We start from the raw sequence: 12,729 nt of genomic DNA on the forward strand, positions 1-12,729 counted from the left end.
GCAACTAGGTCAATGCTAGCTAATTCCGGTGTATCTCAAAAACTTTGGGCAGAAGCTATTAATACAACATGTTATACTCAAAACAAATTAATGATTAATAAACGACTTAATAAAACACTTTATGAAATTCATTATGGAAAAGTTTCTTAAATATCATACTTTAGGATATTCGGCTATAAGTGTTTTATTCATAATAATGGCAAAACTCATATGATTGCTTTTGATGCCAAAGTAGATGTTGACATTATGCTAGGTTACTCTTCAGTCAACAAAGCCTATAGAGTTTTCAATAAACAAACTCTAACTGTTGAAGAATCAACTCATGTTGTATTTGATGAATTTGTTAAAAATAACTCTAATGAAATTATTGAAGTGTCTAACAGATTGAAAGAATCTAATTTCCAATCTGATAGTGATGATGAAGTTTAGGTCAATAAAAATAGTTCGTCTGATCAGCTAGCTGACCCGGTTGATGTTCAACTAGACAACCAGACTAAAAGTTAGCAGGCAACTAACAGTCTGGATGTTGTTGGAACAACTGATCAAACAACTAATTCTATAGGACCGAACTTCAGATGAAACATAAATCATCCACCATAATTAATCATAGGTAATACATCTGCACCTCTTAGGACTAGAACCCAACTAATGAATGAATTTGCAAACTCTGCTTTTATTTCTCAAATCAAACATAAGAAAGTAGATGAAGAATTGCATGATCCAGATTGGATCAATGTAATGCAAGAAGAACTAAACCAATTTGAAAGAAACAAAGTATGACATCTAATTTCAAGAACAAATAATTAATATATTATTGGAACTAGATAGGTTTTTAGAAACAAATTTAATGAAGATGACATAGTTATGAGAAACAAAGCTAGGCTAGTAGCTCAAGGATATAGATAGGAGGAAGTAATTGACTTCGTGGAGTCAATTTCCCCTGTATCTAGATTATAAGCTATTAGAATTGTCTTAGCTTATGATGCTTTCAAAAAATTTAAAGTATATCAAATGGATGTTATAAAAGTGTTTTTCTTAATGGTATACTTAATAAGATGTTTATGTTGAACAACCCCCTAGTTTTCAAAATCATTCTCTACCTCATCATTTTTCAAGTTAGATAAAACTTTATATGGTCTTAAGCAAGTTCCTAGAGCTTAGTATGACACAATGTTAACATTATTATTTGAGCATGATTTTATTATTGGCACAATAGATAAAACACTTTTCAGATTTGTTAAAGATTCACATATATTACTTGTACAAATTTATGCGGATGACATCATATTTGGGTCAACTAACCCCAAACTGTGTGAAAGGTTTTCTAAGTTGATGCATGACAAATTTGAGATGAGCATGATGGGTGAGCTGACATTTTTCCTTGGACTTCAAGTTAGGAAACTTGAAACTGAAATCTTCATAAATCAAGCGAAGTATACTAAGGAATTATTGAAGAAATTCGGTATGGAGAACTGTTCAGTTGCCTCAACTCCCATGAACTCATCGAGTAAGCTAGATAAAGATAAAGACGACCAAGATGTTGATATCACAGCTTACCGAGGGATCATTGGCTCATTACTCTATCTGATAGTCAGCCAACCAGACATATTGTTTGCTGCAAGCGTGTGTGGAAGATTTTAGGTTAATCCTAAACAATTTCATTACATAGCTGCTAAACGTATTTTGAAATATCTGAAGGAACTCAATGTGTTGGACTGTGGTATCCGAAGAATTTTAGTTTCAAATTAATTAGTTACTCTGATGCAGACTATGTAGGCTGTAAGATTGACAGGAAAAGCACCAGTGGAACGTGTAATCTCCTTGGTGATCGCCTGATCTTTTGGTTCATCAAGAAACAGATGTCTATTCCCACGTCAACAGAAGAGGAAGAATATATTGTTGCAAGCAGTTTCCGTACTCATCTGTTGTGGACTCAACAACAGCTGAGGGACTTTGGCATTTAGGAAGACGAGTCTCCTATCTTTTATGACAATACCAGCGCTATCGCGATCACTTATAATCTGGTGTTGCACTCAAGGACGAAGCATATGGAAATCCATCATCACTTCATCTGAGATCAGTTGTTTAAAAGCACATTCGGCTGGAATATGTGCCCACATATTAACAAGTGGCTATCATCTTCACGAAGCCACTACCCGAGACTAAATTTTCTAACTTTAGAAATATTTTAGGTCTTCTAGATCTAAATTAATGTAGTATGCGAAAATTTAGGGGAAATTCGATAATCAACTGATAAGCCAGACATGTTGAAACAACTTCTCCAACTATACTGAAAGAAGAGTCGATTGATGACACTATACATCAGACGAGGATGTGCATAAGCAACTTGTAATTTCAGCAAAGTAATGACACTAAGCTGATAGACAAAGTCTGTTGTCGACACTCAACTGTTGTTGTGCGTCAGCAGCACGCCTTCAGCATAGTAGTGATACTCAACTAAAATACAAGGAAAGCGGAAAGCACAATCAATAAGTTGTCTTGGTGAGTATTAGACGACTACTCATCAGCCGAGTGGAACAGCGTTTCGATCTTATCAATATGATGTTGTTTCATCTCTCTTTGGATAACGAACGGTCACATTTTTAAAAATAAATACCTTAATTTAATTTTTATTTTAAAAATTGTGTTCCAATAACATGAAGACACGTGAACTGTCATGTTATATAAATATATGACCAGCATATTTAAACGCCTCACTGTTTCAAAAGGCGATTCATATTCTCTCTCTTGCGATTTCATATTCCCGCTTGCGATTTGAAACCCTAAATCTCTTTATCTTCATTATCTGAAAACTCTAAGAATCTGCAATGGCTTCCTTCTCTCAGAATATTCTATATGTAGATTTTGAATTTGTCTACGTTATGGGGCTTCCTAAAATGGTGGCGATGTTATGAACCCTAGAAGCGTCCAAATTGAAGAAGTTTCTCGGGGGAACCGACAATGTCTAGGAACTTGAGGTATGCCAGTTCTTCTCTATAGAAAAGATGGTTGGGGAAAACATCCAGTGCTGGGTGAAAGACACTAAGGTTAATGTTTCCGAAGAGATGTTTGCCGAATATTTTGAGCTTCCGACGAAAGGGCTCATCGTATTCGACAAGATCCTGGCATATGAAATCAAGGAGATGAAGATGGTTTTTTAGACGTATATCATCTCATTCAGACTCACGGAAAGAAGAAGCTGATGAAGCCATAATTTAGTATGCTTCACGACATTGTTGCGAAATCCCTTCGCGCTAAGGTGGGGTCTTTCGATGTGCACACACAAGACCGATTCAAAATAATGGTGGTCATCACCAAAATAATGCCTATCAACTAGTCCAATGTTCTATTCACAACCTTGATCACCATGGTGACGTTCCCAAAGAAGCAACGTGTTGAATTTGTTGTGAAGATAAGCAGATTACTTGAGCACCTCAATGTTAACTTAGGGAAGGGAGTGAATATCCACCCTAATAGGATTCTGACCAGTAGAACGGTCAGTAACTACATCCTCAAAATGAAAGGAGTACAAAACTCCAGCCTTGACACATCCGCACAGCATTCGAGCGGACATTCATATATCTTCTTCAAGCGTTTAACACCAAGGAAGAGAAGAATACATGTGGTTGAGGAATCTGTTGGCAGCTTTATCTGCCGAACCTTTTTCTCAACAGAAGAGTCGGTCGAGAGTGCTTCTAAGGCAAAGAGGGCAAGGTTAGAGGACGCAATATCAGTAGAAGTAGTAGGCTCTGATGTTGTGATGAAAATACATCCCACCTCAGTCAATGTCTCAACTCTTGAGGTAACTCATGCATCAGAGGTAATTCCTGAGGTAACTCCTACACTAGTTATAGTCGAAGCGTCTATTGAAGGATTTATTGAAGCATTGGTTGTTGTGTCAGCTGATAGTCTTGCTGAAAGACCAGCTATAGAGTCAGCTATTAAGCGTGTTGAAAGACCAACAACAACATTGCCTGTAGAAGCTGCTCTATTAGCAGTTATTTCTTCAGCAGCTATAATAGCAAGAGCTCTAGCTGCCAAATGTATCATTTAAACGAACCTGTTTAAACTATTGCACGACCTACCGAAGTTGCAGGTAAAGGAAAAGAGGTTACAGTCTTTCAACCCAAGGCTCCCTCCCAGAACAACTCTACATTGATCTTATTATGGAGGAGGTTGAGGAGAAATAAGAGGCTTCACAGAAGGTTCTCTGAATTCCTGCCAAGTGTCGATCCTAACCTTAAGATTAAAGCCTTGATAGTTCAAGAGAAATCTATCATAAAGTGGACCTGCACTAACAATATACAGGAAGCTCTTAGAAGAAGAGAGTTTGTTGAAATTAATGATAGAGGAGGTGCCATGTACACAATCTTTCAACAGAGAATGGAAAACTACAAGTCATTGGAGAAAACTGCATGGCTGGATGCCAGAGTAAACAAAAAGTTGCAACAAACCCTATTTTCAATCAAATTAGGGGCCTCAACAATCTTACATGGCACTAGGTCCTCTAAGGATGTTGAGCTACAATGAGATCCAATCAATGTATCATGCGCTTCTCCTTTGTAGAATATGCTCGACTCAAATCATACACCAGAGTCAGCTCCTATGAATGTAGTGCTAATCAGCTTCGCTGCTGAGTAACAACTCTCCTCGGCTGCAGAACAACACACCTCTCCTACTACCGAGCAGCATTCTTCCCCAGATGTTTCGAATCACTCTACAGTAATAAATGAGATATTCGAAGACAGTTATGCAGAGGATGAGCAGTTCGAATTCACATCACCAACGCTGAATCAGGTGTTGTCTCCTCAATCCTCCCCATCTTCCAAAGGACCTGATCCAGCTCTTGACAATGTGGTAACCATTGTGGGAAGTGAAAAAGTTATTCCTCTACAGATGATATCAGTCGTCTCCCCTCATCTTCAATCAACCCCCCACTCAGCAGAGGACTCATCTCCAGGAACGGTGGATCTCCGCAGTTTTATCCAAGACTCTTTTGTTACCATACAATAGAGTATTTCCACTATCCTTGGAGAAATTGAATCTCTAAAGGAGCGAGCATCAGTTGCCTCGACTGCATCGACATCCACTCAGAACAAAATCCTTATCCAGGTCACAAATAGTAGCATTGAGGTCACTATTAATAAAGAATCAATGACTAGACTCAAAAGTGTTTTGACCAATACCATCACCGGTTACAATAGAGAGCTCTCTCCGAAGATTGATACTATCGGAATTTAGATTGCCGAAGTAACAGACTTCCTTAAGCAAGCATGGGATAATCGACTGGGAGTTACTGATATTAAAAAGGGAAAAGTAGTCGAGCGGGAAGAGTAGTGAAGGGGAAACCGGGAAGAGGATGGTAGCAAAGAAAAGAAGTCAGCTGAAGGCTCAAGCTACGAAGAATTGAAGAATTAAAAAGAGGGGATATCTATATTCTGAATATTTTATTTATTTATATCTATATTTATATAAATTTATCTTTAGTTCTCTGCTCTCATAACTTAGTTTTAACATCATAAAAAATGGGGAAATTGTTAGATTAAGTTAAAAAGGGAAAAGGGGGGAATTAAGATTAAAAGGGAAATCGTTAATTAGGTTGAATTAAGAAAAAAGTTTTAATTGATTAAAATGAACTTAGAATAATTTAAATGAACACACATAGTTTTGATGATGACTTTGAAGAATAAATAAAACTAAGTTCAGTATTGTGTGAATGCGCAGGTAAAGCTGAAGACTCGTTGGCAACAGAGTTACTCAAACAGTTGAGCTGACGTCAATAGGGTTGCGTTAACAGGTGAGTTGCGATATCAGTAGAGATGTGATATCAGTAGAGATGACATCATTTTCTAACAGCTGAGTAACCCATCAGATGAGTTGCGCTATCAGTAGAGATGCGCTATCAGCAGAGATGCGCTATCAGTAGAGTTAACATTATTCGCTAATAGATGAGTAGCCCATCAGATGAGGTGCGCTAACTGATGTGTTGCGCTAATAGTCGAGTAGCCAATAATAGTGTTATGCCAACAACTGTGTTGCGCCAATAGTTCTGTTGCGCTAATATCCGAGTAGCCAACAGTAGTGTTGTGCCAACAACTGTTTGCGCTAATAACCGAGTAGCCAATAGCAGTGTTGCGCCAACAACTTTGTTGCGCTAATAGTCGAGTAGCCAATAGTTAATTTGTCAACGGCAGTGTTGCGGCAACATCTGGGTTGCCAACAGTAGTGTTGCGGCAATAGATGTGTTGCGCCAACAGCTGAGTACGCTATCAACATGGTAGCTCATCAACAAAGATGATCATCAGTAGAGCTCGATCCAAATTCCATGTCATCTTAATACGACAAAACATACTATCTTCCATTCGCATGCGCACTACCACGTACTAACGAATATTCAATTCCCATGCGCACTATCCCATATGACATGCACTAACGAATATTCGATTCCCAGACGCACTACCCCGTACGCCAGACGCACGACGAATGTACCGCTTCCACGTGTCAACAAAATAGATTCGACCGTTTCCATGCAGAAAATATAAAAAGGGCATCAAAGGACAACGACGAATCTCTCTTGTTCTCTCCGTTCTTGAATCTCTTTATTACTCTTGCTCTAGCTTTTTCTTCGGAAGCGAATACGTCAAGCATACACGTTACGATATACATTGAGAGATAATCATTTATATTATTATATAAATAGTTGATTTGTGTAAGTTGAACAGAACGTTGTCTGTTCAACAAGAGAGTGTGATAGCTAGAAGTTTAGACATACATTTATTAAGACCTGTGATCTGAGTGGGTTTGTGTAGATGTTATACAAATCAAAGTCTTCTAGTGGAATCCTTCCGGAAATAGAAGAAATGGTGACGTATGAGTTTTATCTCCGAATATCCATAAAATTTTGTGTTGTATGTTTACTATTTCAGTCATCGTTATATCTACCGCTTCAAATCCCGCAAACATTTTCCGTACTTGAAACCGTTCAAGAGCTTGCTAAGATTTGTTAAAGAATAGAAATAGATTTTAAGTCCTTAACAGATTTAAAATTGAATTTAAAGTGAAATATAGTACAACATTATTCCACCCCTCTTATATTGTTGTATTCAATTCTAACAAAATTAATATCAAATCTATTTATTTCCTTATAAGTATTATATAATTTATACTTTTTAATTTATAAATATTATTTTGTTATATCTTGATAAATACTTTATAGTGAAATAAAAATATTTTTATATCTTATAAAATATAATATATTGAGATTGCATATATTAAAAAATATTATATTATAATTATATTTTGGTTTAATTTAAAAAAATTATGTTTCCGTAATTAAATTAATGTCAAATTTATTTATTTCCTTATAAGTATTACATAGTCTTATGGGTATGTTTAAAATTTGGATTAAAAAAAATATATGATTGGGTTCGAAAAAGTTCGACGAGCCATCAAGCGAGTCTTACCTAAGCTCGAATTCGGCTCGAATCTTAAATGAGTTGGCTCAAACTCGACTTAAATTCGATTTTGACCGAATTCGAATCAAACTTTAACTGAGTGACTCACGATCAGCTCACGAACAGTTCAACTCATTTGCACCCCTAGTTGTGATCCCTGATAGTTCAAAAGGAAGGGTTTGAAGGCACATGATTTTAGCTATTATACATTAACGTTACAAAAATCTAAAAAAATATCTCCAAAATTCTTATAAATTAAAATGAATAATAAAACAATCAAATTTTTAAACAATATATTATTAAATACAATCTTATGAACATATATTTAATAATTTAAACTAATTTTTAACATTAATTTAATACAAAATATCGAAGACTCATAGTATATTTATAAAATAATTTGATTTATTTTAAATATAAAAATCAAATAGTATAGTTAGTTAAATTGTTTCCATATATCATTATATAGATCCTAATTCAAAATTTATATATCATTTATATTTTTATTCATTTATAGTCTGGTATATTTTTAATTAGTACTAGCATGTATTATTTGCATTTGCACGAGTAATAATATAAAAAACGTGAAAAAAATATTACAGATAAATTTTTTAATTTTATTTTTAACCATTTTAAGTTTATGGGCGGGTCAACCCACGATCCGATTAAAGTATCTATTTACTCTCATATTACAGAACGATCTCTAAAACAATTAATACAATTTAATTACTCAACTCAATTAGTTTGACCTCTAGAGTCGAAAATGTAAAGACTATCATTAAAGTAGCCCAAAAGAGACTTACTATATCCATATGAATTATGTCACATATCTGTATAAATATGACAAAATTCTTCCATTATTGCTCACTAATAATAGTGAAATCTATAGCGCAAAGTCCCATTATTGCTCACTTATAATAGTGAAATCTATAGCGCAGAGTCAAAGAGAATTATGACGGATTAAAAACTATTGATGAACCACCGCGTTCATCAAATTTGGTGTTGAATTTAAAATATAAAGTGTTATTAGCCTAGTCGGATTGTGGGTTGTACTTGTTTTGTTAGGTTACAAGTTTAAACCATACCGCAATCCAGACACTTTAAAAATTAACTATAACATTTTTAATTTTATCCCAAGTATTCATTTACTCTCACATATATATCCAAATTAACCACAGCTCTCGACCCGACAATCTAGACACTTTAAAAATTAAGCATTATTATATATATATATAGATTAGTACATTTATTACGTTATTTTTTAAACATAAATATTTATAAAAAAATAACTAAATTTAATTTTATATATTTATAAATATCTAATTAAACTTTCATTAATTATTGTTAAACAATTTAAACTATATAATTATATATCTTTTACACACAAAAATTTATATATTTATTATATAGTTATATATCAATTAAAAATATATTTATATATAAATTTCATATTGTATATATTTTTTTAATTAATATTTATATATTTATAAATATATAATCAAATAAATAATTAGTTTTTACATTTTAACTCGAACACATAAAATATAAGTATATAAAAAAATATTTATTTTTAATTTTTATTTAGTTACAAAAATTACATAAATGTAATAAACATATAATCAAATAAAAAATTATAAAATATATAATTTAAAAAAAATAATTATATATAGTGTTGAGAAATTTGTATATCAAATTTATTTATAGAGAAAATCTAAAGTTTATTTTATTTATATATAAAAAAAAGTTCTGCATTTAAATGAAGTATATCAATAAAACCCCTTTACAAGTGACACAACTGTTACCATAACACCTAAATAAACTAAAGAGAAATTCAATTCTAATTCTCAAAATTAAATGTACCAAAGATGTTCTTTTATTGAAGAGAGAAAAATATGAATTACAACAAAGTTAGCAATACCCTTACAGGATTAATAGTAAGCAAATGTGCTCGGAATTAAGTTGAAAGAAAATGGGTAAAAAATGTAAACAACAATATTATGATGAGGTGAGATTTTCCCTTTGTTTATTAACTAGAAGAAATATATCTGTTACATTGATATGCATGGTGAAGTTCTCTTGCGCTTCAAACCCCAGCAAATATCAATATTACCACCACTACCGCTACCGCTACCACTGCCACCTCCATTACCAACCTTCTTTTTTGAGCCAAGATATCCTTGACACTTTGAAGCTCCACAATGGCACTCAACCTCAGAACCAAATTGTACAAATCTACAACCAAAAACTAGATTATGAGATTGATCCGGGGATAATTGAAACACAGCCCAAGTTATAAAAATGTACCTATAATCATATGTCAGCGGGGCACCAGATTGAATAGCCTGAGCAGCAAAGACACCAATGCGCGTTTCTCCATCAGCTTGCCTTCAATGAAGAAAACCAGTCAATGTTGTTTCTAGTAATTGCACAATTAGAGTTTCCATACTAACCATTTTTCCATGCTACAATTTGGATCACAGCTATGGTTTATAAATCGGGAGGCATTGCCCTTGAAAGTTGCATCAATTGTGAAGTCTTTACTAATTTCACACATGTAGAAATTCTTAACACCGGCATATTTCATGTCCCACAGCCTTTGTTCGCACATGGCATCATCAATAACTGAAACAAGAACCACCCCAGTTTAGTTAATAAAACTGAATTCTAGTTTACTTCACTTGGTAAAAAAAACAAAAAGAAATTAAGCAGACCTTCCCCTATGTACTCAATGACAAAGTCACCTTTCTTGATGGATTCAGCTGCATTTACTCCCCATCCACAATTTTCTGTCTGGAAAAGTTAAAACAATGCATTTACAAGATTAGTCTTTCTTTAACTACTACTATATTATAGTAGATAGATTACCTTGACCACTTTGACCTTCCTTTCTTTCTGAAATGGTCTGTTGTTGCAGTTCTCTGAGCATCGACAAGCCTTTGAGCAGCTTATATATTGAACTCTATAATGCATATAAGAAATTTAGCTAAAAGTGGTGAAATCTTGAATTGAGTTTTGTGTAGAAACGTAACAACCTACTTGCATTCACAATTAACAGTGCAACCTGTAGAAGTGCAATTCATGCATCCAATGTCATCATCAACTACCGGACGTTTTTTCTTAGTAAGATAGATATCTAATCATTCAGTCAAAGACAGTGATATAAAAGGTTTCTTGCTATGTCTTTCAATGATTTTAAATGCGATTAGGATACTGCGTCTGATGTGGACATAATGAGGGGGCTCATGCTTCTCCACTGTTACTTCTTTCAAGGAAATATCAAAATGGAAGTCTTGCTCACAATGGGGTAGAGGCAAGCATCCAAACACCCTCTGCATTTTATAAATCCATAGTAAGTTTCACACTTTCTAATCTTAAAAAAAAGAAAAATTATACAAGTCTGACCTCTATTTCAGTCTGTGCCTTAGTGTGCTGCTAATTCAATAAGATATGTCAGTCCTGCCAATAAATTGCATAAATGGAGAAAAGCCAACCAAATAGGAAAATTAATAAAAAAAACGTAGCACCAGACATTAAAGATGAAATAATACATGGCCACATTTGGATGGATGCATTTCCAGGTACAGAATCATTTGCAAACTATACTTAGTCCAAGACAGAAACAAATATACATTTTTTATCCTGGAAATGAATCCAAATATAAAAACAGAATGTTTCCAAATGGGGCGTTAATAAGATGCAATTTCATGTAACATCAACAGGAAACAAAAAGACAAATTAAAGACAAAAAGGTCTATATGCTAGGAAGATGCAAAAAAATAATTTGAATAAAATAAAATGAAATATGAGAAAGAATTGAGAGATTGACATTCTTCCCCACTTGATGATCAATATGATGTCTCCAACAAATAGCTTGCCCCGGTTGATCTTTCAAATGGATGACATGTTCTGGAAATGGAGCACATTCTTTGTGTGATGCTAAAGTACACTTAACACAATGCCAATCGGGTTTCCTTTTGCACAGGAAACATGTCTGCGCAGCAATAATAGCAACACAAATACATTTTCATCGAAGAAATAATGGATTTCCAAACTAAAGCAAAACATTTAATAATAAAGGTACTAGGTGAATTATATTACATGTTGGGGGCACTTGAATTTCCTTGATGAAGATAACCCAAGCTTTGTCACTGCACACCTTGAGTGGAAAACTGTTTTACAACTCTTGACAGAACATAATGTTTGCTCTCCAGGGTAAATTAGATTGTCACAAAGTCGACAAACATGCTGCACAATAAATTGAAAACTGTAAAAGTGATCATATTTGATAACCTACCAAAGCAGTCCCATGATCTCCCTGTTATGGCTTATCTTTCATTTGCATCCTTTGATTGAGTTGTTCCTTTGTATACAATTTTACAAGATTTTCAGATAGTATCTTCCAGCATCTTATGTCTAAGTCTAAGTTTGTTTACTACTGTTTAATCCCTAAAATCTAAAACTAAAAAAAGCAAGTCTAGTTCACAACTGGGATGCGTTTTGAAAGAAGAAATGAATGAGGATATAGTAAGAGAAGGGTAATTAGAACTTACTAATGTTGGGGCGCCCGAAAGGAATGGTAAGAAGCATCTGTGTTTAGGAATACCCAATCCTATCCTCCTTGAAACCCATGTCTGCACATAAGCATCAAGTTTCTTATTTACAATTGAAATCTTGTTTCGCGCACCCAAACCCAGCCTCCGCCGATAAACCCTAATTCCATTTGAAGTTTCCTCTTTTTTCTCCACGGAAAGCTGTAAGCTCTGGTTCCCATTGCAGACACGGTAATCAGGTCCTTCTCCATCTCCAGCTGAATTAGGCAAAAGGGAACTGTCCGATTCGCGTCGGCGGCTACTGAAAGGCTTTATACAGTGGTGAGAAGTAGAAAGATCTGGAGAAGAAGAATTCAGCAGATTTGCCAGATCAGGCATCGTTGAAGCGCAATAAGTTAAGTATGGAATCCGATCCGGAGCGGTAGTAGATGATGAATCTAGTGAACTAAAATGAAAAAAAAATTATGTGAAAGAAAGAATATCAGATTTGTTTGTGTCTGAAAGCTTCTTGGTCTGGTTTGGTTTGAGCGGGAACCTAAATTTATTTAGGAGGAAAAATAAGCCGCGAAAATTCCAATAGACAAAAACACTAGTTTTAAATTTTTTGATTTTAAAATGATTATTTAGGATAAAGATAAATTAAATTAAATTAAATAATAAGACTGGAGAATTTGAAGTGATGAAAGAGTGGAGACTTAAAAATGAAATTTCTAGGAGATTTTAAG

At 34.3% G+C, this 12,729-nt stretch overlaps 1 protein-coding gene across 1 annotated transcript; it reads right to left on the bottom strand.

The window, feature by feature from the left end:
• Positions 1 to 9,313: 9,313 nt before the first annotated feature.
• Positions 9,314 to 12,464, bottom strand: LOC124926993 (histone-lysine N-methyltransferase ASHR3). The gene is made up of 11 exons (XM_047467328.1): positions 12,005 to 12,464; positions 11,553 to 11,699; positions 11,281 to 11,445; positions 10,857 to 10,883; positions 10,666 to 10,783; positions 10,491 to 10,587; positions 10,320 to 10,413; positions 10,166 to 10,244; positions 9,905 to 10,076; positions 9,759 to 9,839; positions 9,314 to 9,686 (listed from the first exon to the last, which is right to left on the bottom strand). The coding sequence occupies exons 1-11, from the start codon at positions 12,380 to 12,382 to the stop codon at positions 9,503 to 9,505; spliced, it is 1,542 nt and encodes a 513-aa protein (XP_047323284.1). The 5' UTR covers positions 12,383 to 12,464; the 3' UTR covers positions 9,314 to 9,502.
• Between the last annotated feature and the right edge of the window lie 265 nt (positions 12,465 to 12,729).

Source organism: Impatiens glandulifera, chromosome 2 (assembly GCF_907164915.1).
Source record: "Impatiens glandulifera chromosome 2, dImpGla2.1, whole genome shotgun sequence".
In the NCBI taxonomy this organism is placed as follows: domain Eukaryota; kingdom Viridiplantae; phylum Streptophyta; class Magnoliopsida; order Ericales; family Balsaminaceae; genus Impatiens; species Impatiens glandulifera.

What these genes read in the sequence shown, in the direction of transcription:
- LOC124926993 (XM_047467328.1), bottom strand. Translation starts at nt 12,382, where the DNA reads ATGCCTGATCTGGCAAATCTGCTGAATTCTTCTTCTCCAGATCTTTCT. An exon ending in TTATGTCCACATCAGACGCA is followed by an intron (nt 10,588 to 10,665) that starts GTATCCTAATCG and finishes CTGAATGATTAG; the next exon opens with ATATCTATCTTACTAAGAAA. An exon ending in CCGCTGACATATGATTATAG is followed by an intron (nt 9,687 to 9,758) that starts GTACATTTTTAT and finishes TTTTGGTTGTAG; the next exon opens with ATTTGTACAATTTGGTTCTG.